This window comes from Mus musculus, chromosome 2, assembly GCF_000001635.26.
Source record: "Mus musculus strain C57BL/6J chromosome 2, GRCm38.p6 C57BL/6J".
Classification (NCBI taxonomy): domain Eukaryota; kingdom Metazoa; phylum Chordata; class Mammalia; order Rodentia; family Muridae; genus Mus; species Mus musculus.
The window spans coordinates 118,452,613-118,475,417 of record NC_000068.7 but is presented as its reverse complement, the minus strand read 5'-3'; the positions used below and the strand labels follow the sequence as shown (position 1 = coordinate 118,475,417).

Here is a 22,805-nt window from a genome sequence, read left to right as displayed (position 1 = left end):
CAGAGGCAGAACTGATCACAAGGGATGACGTTTGATCTCTGTGCCTTTTTATCTACTGAGAATGTAAATGTTAGGACATTTTTATGTGCTTAGTGTTTAGGATCAAAGGAAGATAAGTCTGTTTTCTTCTCCAGCTCCACATAAGGGCTAGTATTGGCAGAACTGCAAATGGAAAACAGCAGATATCTATGAAAACATTTATTATATCAAAAAGGTAAATTTATACATGAAAACCCGACAAAGCTCAGCTTTGTAGGACAGCTTATTAGAATTTAAAGTTAAAATGAATGCACAACATTCCATTATTTCAGTATAAGTCCCTGTCCATTTGAACAATACAGCAGCAGTTCTTTAGGGTCAAAATAGGATTCTGTAGTAGTCATCTCTGTAGCTGTACAGGAACAGCACTGACACCCTGCAAGAGAAAAGGACAAGCACACCGATGGCAGACTTAGTGGGATAAAATAATTTCATAGCTTTGTTTTAATTAAAAATATGATGGGAGATTGATCACTAGAAAGACTGCATAAACTTTCTTGGAGCTGTGATTGACAGTTTGCAATTAAGTTCTGATGAAGAAACTGCCATTCACCACCAACTTCCTTGATGTCCTTTAGTTAAACAGTGACATAAATGACTGGCATTTTGACATACACAGCAAAGGTAGTCATTTTTTGTTTTGTTTTTTAATGTCATTTGCTTTTTTTGTGACTGAGTTTCATGGAACCCGGACTGCCTTCAAACTTGCTTATAAGGCTAAACATGACCTTGGATGCCTGATCTGTCTCTACATCCCAAGTTCTAGGATTATAGTTGTATGCCATCATCCCTGACTTAGTTGTGTAAATGTTTTCTGAGGCTTGAGAGATGGCCCAGTTGGTAAAGTGCATGCCAAGCAAGCACTGAGTTTGGATCCCTAGAAGCAGTGTTAAAAGCTGGGCAGAGTGGTTCCTGACAGTGTGGCCTTGGACAGGGTAGAGATATGTGTGTCCCTGAAGTCAGTGATGCCAGTCAGCCTAGCTCATTGGTGAGCTTCAGGCTCAGAGAGAGACCCTGTCCCAAAAAGAAATGGTGACGAGGAAAGTGGCATGAACCCCATGTCTCCACATGTCACACACACGATATCCCGATGCTACGCTCAGGCTCACAGTGCTACTGACAAGATCCTCACAGTGATTCACAGTCTAGAATTTGTTGACTGTTAACCCTTGACACTCAGTCAGACCCTTCCCTAAATTTTAACCACATGAAACCTGCTATAACTTACTTCTTTTCAACTTTGATGTTATAAATTTCATCGCAGACGAGTTTGAGGTATCTTTGCTTTGGCAGGCGTGACAGCAGCTGCTTCACAGTTGTGTTAAATGCCTGTTCATCAGCATCCCACTAGGAAAGATGAGACCAGATGTGACAGAGCAGAGCAGCAGGGTTACTGCCTGACTTTGTGGGTCAGCAGTGTTGGTGATGGGGAGTCTGTGGCTCTTCCTTTGAAGCTTCAATTTTCTTTTGAGACTACAGGTATCTAGTTAGAGCCTGCTCTGCCTTGCCATAGCCAGGGTATTCGAATGTGACTGTACATTGCTTTTCTTGGACATTTCCTGTGTATAGTGGACACTGTTGCCTTTCATGTGTACTCACTGAACTGGATCAAAAGTCAGTAAACTGCCAGAGAGTCTTGTGTGCTTGTTTGATTAACAGTAATGAGGAGACAGGGTCTTAGTCTGTACTGTTGTCTGGCCCTCAACTGAAGACCCTCTTGCTTCCAATTCCAATCTTAATTCAGTTTATTTTAAATCTATGACTGAACAGTATGGATAGACAAAAAAAAGTTATTTGTTATGAAATGCTTTAAAAATTAACCTGTAGCCTGTCATCTCCATTCCTAGGAGCCTGAGGCAAGAGGATTACCGCAGTTCAAGGCCAGCTTGGGCTATATTCTGGTTAGTTTTTGTTAATTACACAAACTAGGCTGGAAAGAGGGACCAGTAATAGAAGAACTGGTTCCAGCAGTTGGCCCCTGGGGCATTTTTCTTGATTAGGGATTCATGCAGGAAGGCCTAGCTTACTGTGGGTGGTGCTATCCTGGACAGGCAGGCCTGGTCTATAAAGCAAGCTTGCCAGTCAGCTAGTCAGTTAGTAGAAACATTCTTGCCTTGGAGTTCAACCTTGGCTTCCCTCAGCAAGGGACTCTAGTCTGTAATAAGAGGTGATAACCTTCCCTTTCTAGTTGTTTTTGGTCAGTGTTTTATTAGAGCTACAAAAAGCAAACTAGGACAGGCTACCTGGTAACATTCTTCCTCACATAAATATAGAAGTCACCTGTAGCTATGATTATTTTACTACCATGGGACACTTGAAAATTTTAAAAACTGAAAAAAAATGTATGAAAGTATAAACCTGTAAACAATCCTTTGGGTCTTTTACAACAGAATGTTCTGTGTAATTGTGCTTCCCTAACTGGGATGAAGATTTGCTTGGGAAACACATGGTACTATGGGTAAGAAACTAGATTATGCTATCTGCTAGGCTCAAGTCCTGGCCCTGAGCCTCTGTGGCTGTATGATTCTGATTCAGGAGTGCCCATAACACACAGGAAAAGAAGGACCAACGTTACTAGCTCAGTTCCTGATGCTGCCAGACAAACATAATTACTAAAGAAGTTTAAGACCTTTTACTAGTTTCCCTTTGACAAGACTGTAAAAGTCACAGTGCGGATGTTGCCGTTGCTTACCTCTAATGATAGAAACTGTAAGATTGTTTCCTTGGGTAGGTCCACCTGTTAATACACAGAAAGCATATCATGTATGAAGTACAGGCAGCTCACCCTGGCTGGGGCTGTGGAGAAGAACAGGGCTGCTATAAATTTTTTTTCAGTGCACACATGCGTGCATGTGTGTGAAGACCTGAGGTTGATATTGGAAATATTCTTAGCTGCTCTTCCATCTTATTCTTTGAGGCAGAGTCTGAGTGAAACCCAGAGCTAATTGATGCCTAATTTGTGCCAACTTGCTGGTGTCTTCCTTCAGCTGAGGTTGGAATCATAGGCATTTATTGTGGGTTCTGGGGACCTGAACTTTAGTCCGCACGTGCCTAAAACCATGTAGTTATCTTCCCAGCTCCTAAAGCAGACTTTAACTGGACTATGTGAGCTAACAAGCACTGGAGGCTGGAGTTCAGATCATATCGACACCTCAAAGGTGCAATGCTGCCATGTGCACTTACTAAGGCTTCACCATGAGTGTGGCCTTAGGAAAAAAAAAGAAGAGAAAAAGAGAAACACACAAATGACCATCTTTTCTCCCCAGCTTTTTCTAGCGTTAGACTGCCTGTAATTCACATGAGGAACAGCCAGGTTGATACCATATACAGCTGACAGCAAAAATAGCCCTGAATTCTGAGACCACACTAGACAATGCAGACAGATGCTATCTTCAAATTGTTAAAGAGCATATGACTTACAGCCAAAATTTCAATTTCACTGCTTTTCTGATGTAAGTTGGCAAGTGTAGTCTGAAGTCGGGTTTGCACCTAATAAGAAAATGGAGTTCAGAGCATGTTAATGTTTTTTCTCATTCTAGAAAACAACAGCATGACAAAGCCAGAGCTTAGAAAGGGCTCCAAACAGAACATAAAGCTTTGTTCCTGATATAGCTTGGAGAGAGCTGGAGGCTGAGGGGAAACTGATTTTGAGTCTTGTTATGTTGCCCAGGTTGGCCTCAAACTTTAGATCTTTCCAAGCACCTGAGATTACAGTGTACACCACCACACAAATGCTCTTAATAGTTGGGCGGTGGTGACCAGCCCAACTATTAAGACCAGCCTGGTCTACAGAGTGACTACAGAGCCCAGGACAGCAAAACCCTATCTTGAAAAACCAAAGGAAAACCAAACAAAAATCACAACAGCAATAAATCAAATGCTCTTAACATCATCTCTCATTAGGATCATGGCACACTCTTGCCACATTCAACACATTCTGTTACTTCTCTTGCTTTTTTAACTGCATACTGCACGTGCTCTAAGGTTGCACACATGGCCTTAGTACAGGCATACAGCAGACACTGAAACCATGAGAACTACTCTTGTGGCTGGTCTAAAATGCTCTTATGTAGGCAGATTAAACGGATCATCTGTTGACAGCTGCTGCTTACTAACATCTCTGGAGAACAGTTGGGCTGAATTATGGCACCTGAGAAGTTTTGTTAATGAGATCTTCAGAAGCCACCAGGTTAGAAGGGAAAGGATCTTTATATTTAAAGCCAAGGACAAGCTGCTGGAGAAATGGCTTAGTGGACCCAGGTTCAGTTTCCAGCTCCTGCATAGTCAAACTGCAAGTCAAATTCCAGGGGATCTAATGCCCTCTTCAGGTCTCTAAGATATATGGTGCACAGACATACATTCAGGCAAAACACCCGCACACGTAAAATAAAAGCAAGTAAGCAAGCAAGCAAGCAAGCAAAGAAAAAAAGGTGGATGTGCTATACCTGAATCTCATGTCGCCTCCTGGTGCTGGCTGACAGCTTTTCTGGTGCTAGAACAATCACGTTGGGGACTACTGTAGTTCCATGGATTTCAAACAAACCTGAGACACAGAGTTTCATGTTAAAGTCTTTACCTGGGACCAGTTTCTAGAACACTCCATAAAGAACTGTCTATTAGTGTACACCTGGCTGTGACTCATGTCGGCCTTCTTTTTGTCTCTTTGAGGTGGAGTCTAGTTATATATATTTATAGACCAGGTTGGCTTCACACTGCATCCTTCTGCCTTAGTCTCCTGAGTGCTAGGATTACAGGCATGTGCCACCAAATTTGGCTTGAGCTGCTTTTCTTTAGTCTGTTGTATGAGGGAAATATCCGCATTGCATGTATATAGTGAACTGAGTAAAACGAAGGTTAAATCACATGTGTGAATACAACACTGAGACAGACTAGGATTAGAGGGTTGGACTGAGCCCAAGCTGCCTTAGTGCTTCCAGGACGTTGGAACACATCTCATGTACAGCTTGGTTGACACTTTCCTTTAAAAGGTATTTTCGGTGTGAGAAGGTATCCATCAGCCTTAGCCCTAAGACGACACAGCATTCTTAAGGCTAGGATTTCAATTAGTACTTATACCTGAAGCATTAGAAAACGACCCCTTCAGAGTTTGTACGGCAAGATTATCAGAAGCGTCTCTAAAAACAAGCAAACAAACAGTTAGCAAATGTCAATGAGGCAAAAAGCAACCCAGATAAGGGTGCCCTTAGAGCATGCTACCTTCCTACTGAATACAAAACCACGATCCTCTTAGTTATTAATTGGAGGAAAAAACAAAACAGAAAATGCTCCTAGTGATGCTTTTTCTCATGAGCAAGTAAAAAAAAAAATAAGGACATGATTCAGGTTAAAAGACTAAGACAACATCCTGATTCATCCAACTGGGTCTGAAATCCAGGCTCCACAGAGTCAGCTGATTTAATGAAATGTAATGGGTGTTCTTTTCGCTCCCTTACAATACAAAGAAACAGCAGTAGCAGGCCCCACCAGCACTCAGCCAGGAGCCTTGGTGACCACCACAGGAGAAGTTTCAAAAGCTGTACACAGATGCTCTTTCAAGCCTGCACATTAATTTATAACCTTTAAGAGACATGGTAGTGCTCTTTCTCTTTCATTTTCTGAACGTCTGTCTGTGATTTGACTGGTGACTTCAAGAATAGCACATTCCTTGAAAAAAGCCTGCCAGTGAATTCATGGAAACTAAGTGGTCATGGAAAGTGTGTGTTGGGGGAGGGGGTGACTGGGGGCACAGGTGGCAAAGCAAGCCTTGTATTCTCTAAGCTGAGACGCCTCAGTCCTGGCAGTCATGGTCCTTGGTGTCAGATGTTCTTTGCTGGAGGTGCATCTATCAGTCCCGTGCTCTGTCATGTCCCAGCAGCACTCAGGCCTCTATTACACCTGCACCCCAGTGTGACAACAGCCTGTCTCCAAACACTGTCAGATGTCCCAGTGGGAACAAAACTGCTACTTGTTGAGAATTACTGACATCTCCTTAAATTTAAGTGTTTTCTGTCTTCTGGTTGTTTTTGAGACAGGGCTTCATGGATCCCATGCAGGACTTGAACTTACTATGTAGCAGGGGCTGACCTTGAACTGACATCCCAAGTGCTGGGATTGTAGGTATTTGTCAGGATTATAATACCTAGATCTGTTTGTTTTGATATGAGCATGTATGAGTTGTGAAGATGTAAGACCTTTTCTCACCCCACTGCCCTTTTATAGTCTCCCAGAAGTAACTACAGTCAAACATCTTGTACAGTCCTCCAGATGTTTTCTATATGTAAGTTGCATATTTTGCCATAATACTCTCTATCCCATAATACTCTCTATTCCATGGCGGACATTCTTCCACTAAAGCCCTGTAGAGATTATAAACAAAGTGCAACACCTTGGAGACTTCTGAATACAACACTTTTGAAACTGAAATTACTATTATTATTTTAAAAAGTACTATTGTCACTGTCTTCAGACACACCAGAAGAGAGGATTGGATCCCATTACACATGGTTGTGAGCCACCATGTGGTTGCTGGGAATTGAACTCAGGACCTGTGGAAGAGCAGTCAGTGCTCTTAACCACTGAGCCATCTCTCCAGCCTCCTTATTATTTTTAAAATAAAGTTTTTATTCTACTAAGATATATTATCTAGGTTAACATGACTTGGTTATTACTTTCACTTAAAATGGATAAGTATTTTTTAAATGTTTAAGTGTCAATGTCTAATAGATTTTGAAAAAATTGAGATTGGTATTAGGGTGTGACTATGTAGTACAGGCTGGCTTGACTTCACTTGGCAGCCCAGGCTGGCCTTGAACTTGTGATCTTCTAATCTCAGTCCCCTAAGTGGTGAGATCACAGACATGTGTCACTATTCCTACTTCAGCTGCAGGACACTGCAGGAGATTAATCCTGTCCTAGGGAGTAAGTTCTCACAAGCCCAGGCCACTCCATGGATCTGTTTCTTCTGCCTGTGGTGTTTACTTTCCTTCTTCTGTCTTGTTATGGTGCACACAAAGGGGCCTTCACCAGGAAATAAGTGGGTGGGGCTGCTCAGTTTTGGCTTCACAAATTGTCAGCTAAATTACTTTGTTTTCTTTATAAATTTACCTGAAATTTCTTTCGTCACCAACTTTGGTTCTTAGTTTCTGCATAACGTGATCCACAAGATCCGATTCCAATACACGCTTTTCTGTTTGCCTCTCCTTCTCAAAGGACTTGACCTTGGAAAGAATGAAATAATTTATCATTTGGAAGTTTCTGAAACCAAAATGGTAGCTCAGTGTGCCCGAGTGAAGCAATTGGGTCAACAGTTTGGAGTCAGTGGGTCTTAATTGGGGAGGATTCTGCTTTCTGGAAGACATTTAGCAGTCTTTTGTTTTTTAAAGTAGCACTTTAATTAATCCCAGCATTTGGGAGGCAGAGGCAGGCGGATTTCCGAGTTCGAGGCCAGCCTGGTCTACAGAGTGAGTTCCAGGACAGCCAGGGCTACACAGAGAAGAAACCCTGTCTCGAAAAACCAAAACAACAACAACAACAACAACAAACCAAAAAAAAGCCCAAAACTTTATTTTATTAGTTTTGTGATGTGTTTGGCTGCATGCATGCTGTCTGAGATCAGAGGATCAGTTGGCAGGAGTGGAGCCTTTCCTTTTACTATGTTACTATGGGAGTCCTGGGAGTGGACTTAGGTCATCAGGCTTGGTGGTAAAGGCCTTGACTCAGGCTCTGAGATGATTTTAGATGTCACAGCTGTGGAGTGTGCTCCAACATCTTGACATACACTATTACAAGGTCAAGGATACAGCAATGATGAACCAAATCTCCAAACATTGAAACTGTTGCTGAGATACATGGACTGTTCAGGAATAGTTAGAGATGACAGAATTAAAAAAAAATGGCTCTCATATTACACAGTTCCCTGCTTATCCTGAAAGAGGTGGTTGGACAGCTGGGTATGTAGGCCTGTGTGGGCCTTGTTTGTTTTTTTTATTTATGTGTATGTATGTGTCTATAGCTATGAGCACGCTAGTGCAGATGCCTGAGGAGGCTGGAGGGGTTGCATTCTTCTGGAGCTGGCTTTACAGGGAGTTGAGTCCTGAGGCGGGTGCTGGGAGGACTCACAGGGTCTCTGGAAGGCAGTACATGCTTTTACCCCCCAAGCCACCTCTAGCCGGGCCATGTGATTTTATGATGAGGATATGCACACATTTGAGGTGCAATCCTTATTGCATACAAACTCTTAAAACACATGTCCAACTCATCCTGACAGCATTATAGGAGAAAATAAGGAGAATGAGAGATAAAGGACAATTTTTTCTTTCAAAACAATATTTGAAAAGGTCATGAAGTGGTAGGTTTATGTACAATTTTAGTTAGGTACAACAGAGTAAAATTGTTTAGGAAGACTCCAGAAAGCAAGCTGTTGGCAGGCACAGCTCTCCTAAGACAAGAGCCTGGGGCTGGGAAAGATGGCTCAGTGGCTAAGAGCACTGGCTGCTCTCACAGGACCTGGGCTTCATTCCTTGTGGCAGCTTACTACCATCTGCAACTCCAGCTCTTGAAGAGGGCGTCAGATTCCCTCTTCTGGCCTCTGTAGGCACTGCACACACATGGTTCACAGATTGAGGCAAAACACCTATACATAGAAACAGTACAGCAGGGGTGAGGGGGTAGGAGGAGGGGAGAAGAGAAGAGAAGAGAAGAGAAGAGAAGAGAAGAGAAGAGAGAAGAGAAAAGAGAAAACAGCATGCTGAAGCACACTAGAGGTTCCACAGGCAACAGTTTGTGGAAAATGCTAATTGATTTCCCAATGGTCTTGAATGTGTGTGTGTGTGTGTGCCTGTGTGTATAGTTTTAGCAGGGACTGAATCAAGAAACTCACCCATGCTAGATAAGTGCTCAACCACAGAGCTCCATCTCCAGCCCTCCCCTTCCCTCTTTACCTTGACATGGCTTCCTTCTTTATCGGAGACCAGAGCCACATAGGTGATTTCATGGTGTCTGCAGTACTCTTGTAACTCTTCCTGGGACTGAAACAAACAGTGAGACCAATGGACACTGTGTGCCTGGAGCCCCTTCAAGTCATTAAGGACAATGAAAAAACTGCTGCTAATTGTATTCCCAAGGTGAGATACTAAATACGCTGACTTCAGGGGGTAGGAATGCTATTGAGAGGAGCACAGAATTCCAGGAAGGAATTCTCTTGTGCTTTCACTACTTTCATGATTGTGTTGAAGGATGGCAAACAAGTAATGCAGCCGTGACAGGAAGAGGTTTTCAATGGCTTCAAGCCTTAACAAAATGTGCCAAGTTCTGTAACACACACACACACACACACACACACACACACACACACACACACACACACACACACACACACACACACACAGCATTTTAGGAAAGCAAAGGAATAAAAAAACATCAGCTAGAACAAAGCAGAATTAAGCTGTGTATTTGGTTCTTGCCTATAATCCTAGCACCCAGGAGGAGGCTAAGGCAGGAGGATGGGCTACAGTGAGATCCTGTCTCACAAAACAGAAACTGAACACCCGGAAACTGAACACCCGAACACTTCTCTAAGAACATATGAAGCAAGCAAATTGATGCCTTTTTAGTTACATGATTAAAAACTTGACAACAGTTTTTATATGAACACACAGAGCTGCAGAAAGCTCATGGTGGGAGAGTTGGCCTGTGGGTTCCAGTCATTGCAGAGCCCTGGGGTGCCATTAGTGTAGCTAATGTACAAGCATCCCCCATGCCTGATAACACAGACATTGGGTATCTAAAGCTCCCAACTCCAATTGTGAAGGGCAGGCAGGTGTCCAGGGTGACACTTTCCTCACCTCACAGCTAGAGCAGATAGCAGGTCTGCACAGGAGGAGCGCTGATGACTTACAGATCCACAGACACACAAGCTCAGAGTGCCCTCAGTGTGGCAAGCTGGCCACAGCATGTCCTCATTTTAGTCCCTGGAACCTGTCAATGGTGGCCCTGGGCCATCACAGGGGCTGAGGTAGCCAGAGGTAGAGAGAAGGTAAGGACAGAAGTCTCACTGAGGACAAAGAAGAAGAAGCCTCCTCAGGGAAGAAAATTCCACACTGCTGAGTTTAAAGGAGGAAGGGCCCAGCCAGTGCAGGAGGTCTCTAGGAACAGACCCATGCCTCGGGCCTCTGGAGAGACAAGCCCTGCCAGTCATCTTAACCCTGACTTCTGACTTCCAGGATCTTAGAACAGAACTGTTAACACACTGGCCTTGTGGCCATCTGTTGTAGTAGCCATCAGATGCTAACGCAAGAGGTAACTCCACCCACAGAGATAAACCCTATTTGACAGACTCTGGTGTAGACTGGCAGGCCCATCCAATTTTTTAAAAATGTTTTTACATTATATATATATATATATATATATATATATATGTGTGTGTGTGTGTGTGTGTATGTCTCTTTCGGTGCATACCCACATATGTGTATGTACCTGCAGGGGCTAGAAGTAACTCCCTGGAGCTGGAGTTACTTGCTGATGTAAGCCACCTGACATGGGGGGCTGGGAACAGAACTTAGGTCCACTGGAAGAGCATCGAGGGCACCTAAGCATCTCTCTAGCCCCTCTGTCCAACCTTCTGACATTGCTACAGGGAGTGGAGTTACACAGACCCCTGAGAGGCGGACACATATGGCAGGCAGAGGGTAAACGGATAGGAAAGATGGCAAACTTCCAGCTTCTTTCTCACACTCCTGAACTGAGACAAAGGCTTAAAGGCTTGTCAGGCTTCTTCTACCAGTAGGGCACCACTGCCAGTAAACTGGTCTAACAAGTTCAAGGCCAGACCATACAAATACCCAATGTTTTGGACCAAACAGCTTCCCTGTCTTTGATTGATTAACCTGACCAACCCTAAATTAGGGGGCACAGAGTGCTCAAAGACCATTAAAACGCCCATCCTCAAGGAGACCAGACGTGAGGCTCCAGAGGCCTCCACTCCGGTAAGGGTCTCTCTTCTCCCTCTCTGTGCCTTGCTGTGTCTGACATTTTCCCTGCTGTGCTTGAGATTTTTTCTGTCAGAGAAAGTGAACCAAGGCCCCTACACAGTACACCATTATCATCTACAAAGCTCACCTTGAGAGACTTACCATTGAGTTACAAAAAGTAAGCAAAACCAACAGAAATCTCAGCGTTTTAAATAAGCGTAGGGTTATGGTTGGGCCCTATGGCTTCAGGTGGCCTCAGGTGGCCATGCCTGTGAAAGGCTGATCTATCCTGATCACATAACCATCTGCATGTCATTCACAGCTTTCTGTCCCTTACCTGGGACCAGTCATACATGATTTCTGCAGTGATGCCCGCTGTCCACAGTTTCTGGGTTAGGTTGATGGCCCTGGACATGGACATCTGGCCAACACTGACAACCAGGAGGTCACAGGAGCTCACTGTAACCTGATAGGAAACATAGTTACACAGGGTGGGGGTGGGGAACACTGCAGCTGTGGGGTGAGAGCAGCATCCCAGGGCTGACGAGTGCCCCTGAAATTGGGAACAGTCACACAGTACAGATGGCTTTGGTTTAAAATGACATCGCGAAACAACAGAAAACAAGACAATTTTAAAAAGATCTTTACAGACATAATTTCAGCTGTCCTGTGCCATTAGGAAGATACATTTCCACTCCCACCCCCTCACCCAGGGAAAACAGATCTTGCCTAAAATGGGAAAAGCCATTTTTTTTTAAGCTTTGTAGACTAGCTGGGTTTTTGTGCAAGAGAATTGACAAAAGTGTGTTAACAAGCAGAATATTTTATCTTTATATAGTGTACTATAGATGTGGAGAGTTAAGTAGGAGAGATGCCTGAATCGGCAGCAGCCAGAGAGCAGAGGGCACGGGCTGAGAAGCAAGGAAGAGACAACTCTTCGGCTTGATCACAGGAAAGGTCATTTTAAAACACTTGTGCTGCAGCTTTTAAGTCTTCAAAGCAGCTATGTGCCCTTTGTTCCCGATTATTAAAATCCTAGACTCTTCAAAGTGATGGTCTTTCTATGTTAATAACTGAGACGGAGTTGGGGGAGAGGGACCTGGCCCTTGGGCAGACTAAGTCAGGATAAAGGGTTGGAGCTTTCAGACACAGCCCCAGTTCTGGGAGGGGAAGGGGCTAAGTGGATCACTGGTGACATTGTCAATCCTGCTATATAATGAAGCATCCACCAAACAGCAAAGGGCAAGGTTCAGAGTGCTTTGGAAGGAGGCTCCCAGCAGATGGTGCACCACACAGGGCTCGGTGTTCATTCCTGAAGCGCCTAAGCTCTTCATGTCCTCACCTCTTCATGTTAATGTCGGTTATATTAAGCCAGGTCGACACAGGGTTTCTCTGAGTTCTGTGTCCTGCTCTAAGAAAAAGGGCTTCTACCTGGCATTGAAAGTGGAGGGGCCGACTTGGGGACTGAGCTCTCAACCTGTGGTTCTGCCATTGTCTTCAGGAGGGTGGCTGCTGCCGTGCTGGTCCTTACTTGGAGTGTGGGAGTGAGTATATAACTTGGCAGGCTGTGCTCCAAAGGTAGGTAAGTAACATGAGGAGTGGGGATGCCCCAAAGCGTGCCAGCAAGCATCAGGACTTACAGGCTCTTCCATGTTGAGGACAGCAGCAAATATCTTGTCTATGGCTATGCTGACACCGACAGCAGTGGGGACTGGCCCCACAGTCTGTGGGCCTCTGAACTTGGGAATCTGTGGATAGACCGGAGGCCAGGTTATGAAACAGGAAAGAAATATATTCTGGGGAAAGCAACAGTTAAAAAAAAAAAAAAAAAAAAAAAAAAGCAAGGCCTCACAAGCCTGGCGTGGTACATGCCTGTAATCTCAGCACTTGGGAGCAGAGGCAAGAAGATACATTTATATTCCTAGATAAATGCTACAGGGATCCCATAGGATTTACTGGGTTAACTTTTTGCATCATGGCAGGGGAATGAGCTGAGGAATTAGAGGAACTAGCAGTAGGCCAAAGCAAGTCAACACACGGGGCTTGCCCTTACCAGCAGGTCGTATCTGCCACCGGCGGCAAGGATCTCAGGCACAACCCTTTGCCTGCGTTTGCTGAATGCCAGGAACTGGAAGATGATGCCAGTGTGCTGCTGCACCTTGTAGACCAAGCCCAGGTTGATGGAGACCTGTGGAGGGAATCGCCACACATATGGGGCAGCAGCCTCAGCTGTGGAATGTGGACTACAACTCTGTCTCAATTATTCTCCATAAACAAAACCCTTCAGTAAGATCGGGCAAGAACTGTTTACAGAAACCCTCCAAGCTCTGACAGTAACACCCTCTCTGAGGCACGCACCACAGAGTGGGTGTGTGTGATAGAAACAGTGCCGCTTGCAAAGAAATCCTGAGCTCTGGAGAAATACAATACTAACATTAGGGAAATAAGCCCCATCCCCTGGGGCCGCTGTTATCACTGCAGGCCCAAACTGCCAGCACAGAACAGCTGTCAAACCTGTAACTTCACGCCAAGTTTCTTCAGCAGCCCGACGACGTCCTCGAGGTCTTTTAAGCTATACTTCACCAACTGAGCAACGCCTGTTTTCTGTTTTATTAGTGAGTTGATGGTTGGCGTTAAGTCTTGCAAATCCCCCTTCTGCTCAATGAACTTGTAGAGTCTACACAGCTGGAAAGCAAAGAGGCACAGTTAGCTGCTGCTCCAGGATGGGACAGGGACAGCATGCACAGCTGCTGCTCCGAGATGGGACAGGGACAGCATGCACAGTGCTTCCGCATGCTGCGGGGCCTGCAGGGCGCTGTGTAGCCCCAAGAACGGGCATTGGGTGGTCACAGGTAATCCTAGCCTTTGCTAGTCCTACACAGTATCCTTTCCCCCCAAATTCTGCTCTGAAGCAGCTCACAGAATGTTTGAGACAGACAGACATGTACTTAGTGGTAAGTACTGGCAGTGGACTGGACACTGGCTGAGCCTCTGCTGTGCGTTGTCCCCACTGTAAACCGTGATCCCCTCCTCCATCCACACCCTCATTTTCATTACTGCAGGTGCACAAATGAGAGGGGCAGGCCACGCCAGACTTGTTCAGATATTCACAGAATTAGCCGGGAACTCTTCTCTCCCCTTGCCCGAGTAATCCCCACGAGGAGCCCAGGGCTGCCTCCCCCTGCACCACCTCTGGAGCCCCTATTCCCTCAGTCACTCTGTGTCTGCCATGTCTGCTCCTGAGAAAAGCAGTGCTGGGGACGGCAAACTCTGGCTGACCCCAGTCCCCAGCATGCAGCAGGAGGAAGGAGGAGTAACTATGGACACAGTGCCCAAGAGAAAACTACCAGGAGCCAAGCTGGAGATCAGACCAAAATTCCAGCTATGCCACACTGTATGTAGGCAGTATCTGGCCCACCTATAGGTTGGTACACAAAACCTAGGAGCTGAGTGAAGTCTCAGCTTAACGTAATCAGTTAACCATAAGTCATTTGCACTTTAAATCCCAAAGAGTTAGTTTCTCTCCCTTTTAATTTTACTCTTTATTTTTGAGACAGGTTCTCGCTATGTAGCCCTAGAAGTCCTTAAGTAGACCTGGCCTCACTCACAAAAATCTGTTTGACTCTTGACTCTGTCCCACGAGTGCTGGGATTAAAGGTGTGTGCCACTGTGTACTGCAAAGTGGCTGTTTTGTAATCTTCTAACTAAGTTAAAGATAAAAAGGTTTAAATACAAAATCATGTTTTTGACTTTCGACTTAATTTTTCCTTCCTAGAGCTGGCAGTGTAGCTCTGTGGCAGGTAGTTGGAGCTCTGGGTTTGATTCCTAGTACAAAGGAAGTGAGGAGGTTAGTTAGTTCAAAATAAGAGAACATTTTTTCCCAATAGCTTTTCCATGAAGTTACCTGGCTAATACCTGGCAGGAGCAATGAGGGAGCTTTTGTATCCACATAACTGGATGAAACTCAGTGCCTCCTGGGTTTCAAGATGTCACTGTGAACTAAGACGGGGCTGGACACGAACCTTCCTGCCCCTCATCCCCCATTTCCCTAGTATACTTGGGGCACCATTTTAAAATAATGAAGATTCAAATGTCATTAGATCCCATTTTTTTCTTTTAAAACTAGTCAAATACACTTCTTGTTCAGCATCACAAAGAGATGTCGATATCTTAGCAGCAGTACAGTATCTTAGCACGGTATCTATGAGACATTTTCAAATATGGCGTTAATTCAAAGAAACTTCTGGGTATAGAGTCACTGATCTGGACAGCTTCAACCAGATTCTTGGCACAAACTAGAGTTCCCAGGGCAAGGGATCCCCAATCAAGGAACTGCCTCTCTCAGGCTAAGCAAGCCATGGGGATCGAGCTCGTAAGCAGGGTTCCCGTCATGTCTCTGCTTCAGTTCCTGCCCTGACTTCATGGAAGTGTAAGCCAAGTCAACCCTTTCCTCTCCAAGTTGCTTTTGGTCATGGTGGTCATCTCAAAACAGAACGACAAGTAGAACATCTTCCCTAAATGAATGTGGGTGTTTCTTCCAACCATGGTCTATGTGAGCCCTGTGAAAGTTGTTTCAAAGAGTTGAGGGCAGATATTTGTGAAGATCCTTTCTTATTCTTCTATGTCCAGGCACCGTGCCAGCCATACAGTAACTGTCTAGGGAGTAAGCGACTCTACTTGCCCTGTCCACAATCATATTTTAGTTTATTGAACCTGTGAATTTTGTTACCACCAAAGATCATGGGATGAAGTTTGAGATCAAGGAAGGGCTGTAAAGCTTCTGGGAAAGTTAGTTAGTTAGTTAGTTAGTTAGTTAGTTTTCCAAGACAGGGTTTCTCTGTAGCCCTGGCTGTCCTGGGACTCACTCTGTAGGCCAGGCTGGCCTTGAACTCAGAGATCCACCTGCTTCTGCCTCCCAAGTGCTGGGATTAAAGGCGTGCGCCACCACTGCACAGCTACTTAAATTTTTTAAACTTACTTTTTTTTTTTTTTAATTTTTGGAGACAGTTTTTCTGTGTACCACTGGTTATCCTGGAACTTGCTCTGTCGACCAGGCTAGCCTCAAACTAAGGTCTTTGTCTCCTAAGTACTGGGATTAAAGGCATAAATCACCATGCCCAGTTGCTTCTGGAAAAGTTTGAAACATAAAAACATTTTTTTCTTGGGGCTGGGTTTAGTGAAGAATGTAATTGCTTAGTATGCGAGACTCTAGGTTGAATTTTTAACACCACAAAAGAAAATGAAAACCAAGCTGGGCAGTCGTGGCGCACTTGGGAGGCAGAGGCAGGCTGATTTCTGAGTTCGAGGCCAGCTTGGTCTATAGAGTGAGTTCCAGGACAGCCAGGGCTACACAGAGAAACCCTGTCTTGAAAAACCAACCAACCAAACAAAAACAAAACAAAACAAAAAACAAAAAACAAAAAAAGAAAAAAAGAAAATTAAAACCAACCTGGGGATCCATCCCATAATCAGCCTCCAAACGCTGACACCATTGCATACACTAGCAAGATTTTGCTGAAAGGACCCTGATATAGCTACCTCTTGTGAGGTTATGCCTGGGCCTAGCAAACACAGAAGTAGATGCTCACAGTCAGCTATTGGATGGATCACAGGGCCCCTAATGGAGGAGCTAGAGAAAGTACCCAAGGAGCTAAATGGATCTGCAACCCTATAGGCAGAACAACAATATGAACTAACCAGTACCCCCCAGAGCTCGTGTCTCTAGCTGCATATGTATCAGAAGATGACCTAGTCGGCCATCATTGGAAAGAGAGGCCCATTGGTTTTGCAAACTTTATATGCCTCAGTACAGGGGAACGCCAGGGCCAAGAAGTGGGAGTGGGTGGGTAGGGGGTTGGGGGGGAGGGCATGGGGGGACTTTTGGGATAGCATTGGAAATGTAAATGAAGAAAATACCTAAAAAAATATGGAGAAAATACACAAAATTCTGTTTTCTTCTGCTGTTTAGCCATTCTGTTAAGTGTGGGCCATTGTGCCAAAGATTTGGATTAAATGACATCAGTAGAGAGAACACAGTTGGCCTGTTTACCAAGAAGATTTTAGAGGTAGGAAATTTTCTAGGAAGGTAAGAGCCACAATTCTGTTCTGAACAGTAGAAGACCTTGGGTGAGCTTAGGCTGTTTAGAAGGATTTGCAGAAATCTATACCCTGGTTCCACATGACTTGTTTTGGAAGAGGCATCGTAGAGCTGAGCCTGCTCTGCAGGAGGCTGTATCAAGCACAGGCTTTACAAGGGATGTGAAAGAAAGAACCCAGTAATCAAGGAAGAGCGGGACTCCGCATGTGGAGGACACACAGAAGGACACACTCTGATCACAGCACCAGTCTCTCTCTTCCAATCCCAGTGGTTGCCATGGCACCAACACTCAAGGGAGAAGCTGCATCTGTGAGCAGCAGATGTGTGTTGCTTGCTACCGCACTGCTACAGAAACGTCGTGACATTTTCTGACATCGTAAAATGGTAGAGACAGTGGCAAGCACGCCATCAGAAGGTACTTACGCTATTAGAAGACAAGGACAGGTTACAGAATTTAGCTTCCACTTCTCTCCTAGTCAGCTTCTCTGTCTGATGGAGAAGAGAAAGGGAACATGAGTGATGCCTAGTTCTTGGGAGGCCAAGGCAGGCCTCTGTGAGTTCAAGGCCAGCCTGGTAAACATAGTGAGACCCTGTCTCAAAACCCAGAAGCCCTCCTGGAAACAAAAGCAATACACGTGACCTCCAGCCTTCCCTCCCAGTCCCTGTATTCTGCCAGTGCCCCATCTGCATTCTGTTGAACCCAGCACGGCCCAACAGCAGCAGCACTTTGTGAGGAAGAAACAAACCCCTAGAAAACAGCCAGTAAAGTCGGAACCCTCGAAGCCAATCTGAATGAAAACTAGGCAAGGCTTCCCTGTATTAAAAAAAATAACAATAATGAAAGTCCCAATTCACTCTGCATTAACCACAGACCGTCCACAGAGTTACCTCCCCCACAGTCACATAATTAGGAACAATAAAAATAAATCTTAAACACAATTGCTTGTGTCACAGTAGAGCAAAGATGAAGAGAGATGAAATTCTCCATGTAGTTTTATGGTTGCTTGAGAATAGTCATGGGCTAGTATTATTATTACCCTTCAACATCGAGTCAAAGAAATTAAGTGCTCACCACAGCATCATACAGAATGACGTAGACTTGGCTGAGCTTGTCCTCTGGGATCCCACAGTGTAGGAGTATTGCCTTCAGAAGCATCGTATGGTTCAAGTAAATGCTGTAATTCCTTTCCTAGAATAGAGAGAAAAATACTATTATTTTCATTATAAAAGCACTACAAGTATGTGGCCAAATGAAATCTGGTAATTAATTTATTTTCCTACCACCACAGGAGAGCTAAAGTATAGCATCCTCTTTCCTGGTTCATTTTTCTTTCTTTCCTGGCCATTTATTCATCTATCTACTGAGACAGGGTTTCTCTGTGTATCCCTGGCTGTCCTGGAGCTTGCTTTGTAGACCAGGACGGCCTCGAATTCACCAAGATCCATCTGCCTCTGCTTTCTGAGTACTGGGATTAAAGTCAATTGTCACTACAGTCTGGCTTATCTTTCATATCCATTATGTTCAATGTTACAGTTGAAGAATGTAATACTTTTATAATATTCATAAAAATACACGGGTTGGTCTTCAACTAAGTTAAAGAGCCTAAAAGAGTGCACACAGATGGAGAAACAAGGAGTCAGATCAGTGGTAACCGACTGGCAAGCAGAAGGTTGTTAACGGTCATCATTCCCTTTGGCCACAGCAGTGAGTTACTGAGTGCTCACAGGTGTGCTGGGACAGCTGTCTACAGGGAGGAGTGGCCCAGGGGCTCTACCTTGAATGAGCACACTGTGCTTGGAGAAAAAAAAAATTAATGATCACATAGCTGCCTCATGTCAAGAGCTGTGAGGGTGGAGACTAAAGTGTGACCAGCCAGCCAACCCTGGAGGCTTCCCGGGAGAAGGTCTGACCCATGGCTGGATGAGAGAAGACTTTCTAGAATGTAAACATCCGTGACCAGCAGCGGGGATGGCAGGCCTGTGAGGAGAGCGGCAAGCAGTCCCCATTAGAGCTGGAGAGGAAGAGCTGGTGGGAAGGGACACTGAGGAGTTGACAGTGAGATGAGGGGGAGCACCGAGGTCCTCACCAGGGCAGGAGTGCGCCAAGGGCATGGTAGGAAGCAGCCTCATTCCTGAACGTTGTAAGGATGGGTAGAGAACAACTTGGCCCACCCCCCCCCCCCAACAAACCAATTCTGTCAGGGTAGAAGCCCGAGTCCAAGATGAAGCTCAAAGCGTCACCCTCAAACTCTGCAGTTGCTTCAGAAAAGCCATGATCTGCTCCAGCACTCAGCAAGAGGCAGCAGTGGGTATGGGTCCCTCCGCCTCCGCTAGCAGGACAAGGCAACACGTGACAGAGCGGGAAGGAACCTGAAGTGCAGGAAACTCCTGGATTATTTCATAGATGGTGTAGATGGTTTCGGCAGTGGGCAGAGAGCTGTTGGTGGTAGAAGTGACGATATCAAATGCACATTCCAGGAGTTCTTTGGGATGAAATCGGTCTAACTTCCGAGGTCTGAACACCCGCTCTATGCAGTATCTGGAGGAAGGAACCAGCTTTCTTAGATCGCTGCTTATTGGAAATAAATACGTATGAAGAATTGTTGGGCAAAGAAATGAAGTTAAAAAAAAAATCTGTGTTGTGCTTTGACAGTTCAAAGTCAGGTTTGAACCCAACCAATTTTGCCTCATAATCTATACCCCAGGTTCCAGCCTTGTACTGTTAATTTTTTTTTTTTTTTACATATGTCTGATAGAGAAAAAGAAATTACACCAAATGACATTAAGTGATGGCTTTCTACACAGAACTGTCCATGCTTTAGGACTGACTGGTAATTGTGGCCTCATAGAGCATAGAGAGAGAAATGTGACATGGTGTGCCCCACTGACAGCATTTTGGTTGTAATTGATGACGATCTGAGAGTCTGACCCCTGCAGTATCTGAACCTACCCTTGTTGCCAAGTGCCAAGGTCTCGGCACTGGCTGTTCTTGCTGGATCACCCCATTCTTTACAAGGAACTTTCATTTAGTTACCTGCATAAGGAGTTCACAGAGACCACTGGCCATTTGTCCCTCCAATTAAACCTTAAAAGCAGCCATTTGAGATCAAAAACAGCCAGATCCTCCCTCCCCAAGTAACTATTTGAAAGCATCATTAGTTATGTTGCCTGGGGCCATGTAGAAAGCACAGAATATACAGCAGGCCTGTCAGGAGACATGATTGCTTCATTTCTTCTAAAGATGTCTTATGACATTCTAGTCATCTGAGGACAAGGGAGCCCTGGGGCTGGGCTCCCTGACACATGCTGCTCAACACTTCAACCCCAGAATTCTTTCCTGTATGAAAGTTTCAGAAGAAAAAAACAAAACCTCCCACCCACCTTTGTCTGATTTCATTCCCACATCTACCAAATGCAGGGTGCACAATACACCTTACCGTTTTAAATTCAGTATGTTATTTCTTGCCACATATCTTGCAAAAGGGACCTGAAAGAAGAAAGTTTTAAAGACCCACATCATGAGGTGCAAAGTACTACATTCTTTTCGATTTTAAAACAGCTCTGCTGGGCTAGAACCCACACATCACTTTAAGGTCAGGCACCCACTTAATAGTGAGGTCAGAACCAACTGCCCAGCCAGCACACCCTATGATGTCAGCACAATGATGAAATAGCTGCCGATGCATTTCTTTAAAAAGTATACCCTAGCCATTAAGCAGCACGTGACCGTACCCTGAGAGCACGCACACTGGGGTGCTCGTGTGTGCTTCAGCTGCAGTAGGCTCTACTGCAGACTCTGCTCACTGCATTTCTGAGGGCTGCGAAACATTCTTCTTCCTTTTTTGTTGAAAACATGGTCATATTTTATCATGCTCATTTGAAATATGCATAGGTTATTGGTTTATTGTGATTTTTAAGATGTAGTTTATGGATTAGAGAGATGGCTTAGAGGGTAGTAAGACTTGTCATGCATGCTGGCTAGTTTTCAGTGGACACAGGTTCAGCCATTTTCTTGATTGATGTTTGATTCAGGAGAGGCCTAGCCTATCGTGGATAATGTTCTCCTTCCTGGGCTGGTCTCTGGTGTGCCAGCCGGGCAAAGCTGTTTCCTGGCTTCCATATGCACATTTCTACACAATTCTTTTTCGTTCTCTCACATACACTTTAGTACATTTTTAAAAATTCTCATTTATAATAACAGTCAAAATGAGTGAGTGCTTTCTCTTATGGTGAATTAAGTTCCTGAGTTCCATATCGGTCTCTTAGAGGAAATTATTTATTTTATGTATGGTTATTTTTGTCTGCATGCATATGCATATCCCCTAGAACTATCATTACAGACAGCTGTGAGCTGCCACGTAGGCGCTGGGAATTGAACTTGGGTCCTCTAGAGGAGCAGTCAGTGCTCCCAGCTGCTGAGCCATCTCTCCGGCCCAAGGAATTCTGTTATGGAAAGGGAGCTCATGTTTAACGCCCCGCCCCTAGTACCCTCTAGTAATCAGTGCAGCTACGTGTCCTCCGGACTGCTACTCTTTTCCCAACAGCCCAATGGTGATAGGCTGTTTATTCACCTCTGTCAAGCAATAATTCCAAGCTACTTTGCTTATTTAAAAGAAAAACAGAAGCCAAAAATACAGAAGGAAGGCTGGGAGTGGTGCTCACCAGCAGAGGCTGGGAGTGGTGCTCACCAGCAGAATCCTTGCTTTCCTATAAATGAGGTCCTGCGCTCCACTCCGAGCACCCCTCACCCATGAGTAGTGCCCCTCCCTCCTCCCCTCTCCCTTCCTCTCTCTCCCTTGCTTCCTCTCCCCCCACATTTCTCTCACACATGCACATAATTATTTGGAAAAAAATTCTCTTACATCTTAAAAGCAAAAGTTGTTTTGCAACAAGCCATAAAAAGTAAAAAGAAAAGAAAAGCAAAAAGGCAAATGCCTTGATTGTATTCTTCCTCCTAGGACTTTGAGATACTCCCTGACACCCTACTTTTTGGAGATGCCAAGACAGGCTGATGTGCATGGTGGCTCACCCATGAGTAAGAGTGAGTTCATTGATCACATATACCAAGTGCGTGCAACACATACAGCAACTCATTCACGCCCAAGTTTCTCTCAGTTCTAGAAACCTTTCTTTACAAAAAAAGTGGGATTTTAGAGTTCCTTCAGAACTTATTTTTCTTAAGCTATCAATATATTATGGACATGTTTACAGATAAGATATACTAATAGGTGTGAGTATTCACCCTTACATATATGAATATTTGATATACAGACAAGTTTAGCTGTAGTCTTTTGATAAATTTACTTTACATGTATGTGTGTGTCCCAGAGTGCAAGTCCACGGAAGTCAGAAAAGGGTGTCAGATACCCCAGAACTGGAGTTATAGGCAGTTGTGAACTACTCTGTGTGGATTCTAGGAACTGAATCAAGGTTCTCAGCAAGAGCATTAAGTGCTCTTAACTACTGAGTCATCTCCCCAGCTCCCCTATTTGTCTAAAATGGGTCTCAGTACATAATGTGGCCTTGCCTCAAGCTTGTGATTCTCCTGCTTGAACTTCCAACTGTTGAGATTACAGGTGTAGGCCACTATGCCCAGCTACATTTTTAATAGCTTCTTAATATTCCTTAATATCATGACATATAGTTACTCATTCTCCTATAGATAAACATGATGGGTTTCATTTTTTGATACAATTACATAA

The 22,805-nt window shown here is 44.5% G+C and overlaps 1 protein-coding gene across 7 annotated transcripts in view; it reads right to left on the bottom strand.

Moving 5' to 3' along the window:
• Positions 1 to 183: 183 nt before the first annotated feature.
• The window catches only part of Eif2ak4 (eukaryotic translation initiation factor 2 alpha kinase 4), an 86,652-nt gene continuing 64,030 nt past the window's right edge, over positions 184 to 22,805 (bottom strand). For all 7 annotated transcript variants that reach the window (XM_017318909.2, XM_006499625.4, XM_006499626.4 and 4 more), the window contains 16 exons: positions 20,541 to 20,590; positions 19,474 to 19,642; positions 18,176 to 18,292; positions 17,527 to 17,592; positions 13,521 to 13,691; positions 13,060 to 13,194; positions 12,647 to 12,754; positions 11,344 to 11,472; positions 8,979 to 9,065; positions 7,144 to 7,256; positions 5,116 to 5,174; positions 4,485 to 4,582; positions 3,460 to 3,528; positions 2,732 to 2,776; positions 1,268 to 1,386; positions 184 to 415 (listed from right to left, as the gene is read on the bottom strand). In XM_017318909.2, the coding sequence (XP_017174398.1) occupies positions 358 to 415; positions 1,268 to 1,386; positions 2,732 to 2,776; positions 3,460 to 3,528; positions 4,485 to 4,582; positions 5,116 to 5,174; positions 7,144 to 7,256; positions 8,979 to 9,065; positions 11,344 to 11,472; positions 12,647 to 12,754; positions 13,060 to 13,194; positions 13,521 to 13,691; positions 17,527 to 17,592; positions 18,176 to 18,292; positions 19,474 to 19,642; positions 20,541 to 20,590 (1,593 nt within the window). In that variant the 3' untranslated portion in view covers positions 184 to 357. The remainder of the gene's footprint in view (positions 416 to 1,267; positions 1,387 to 2,731; positions 2,777 to 3,459; positions 3,529 to 4,484; positions 4,583 to 5,115; positions 5,175 to 7,143; positions 7,257 to 8,978; positions 9,066 to 11,343; positions 11,473 to 12,646; positions 12,755 to 13,059; positions 13,195 to 13,520; positions 13,692 to 17,526; positions 17,593 to 18,175; positions 18,293 to 19,473; positions 19,643 to 20,540; positions 20,591 to 22,805) is intronic.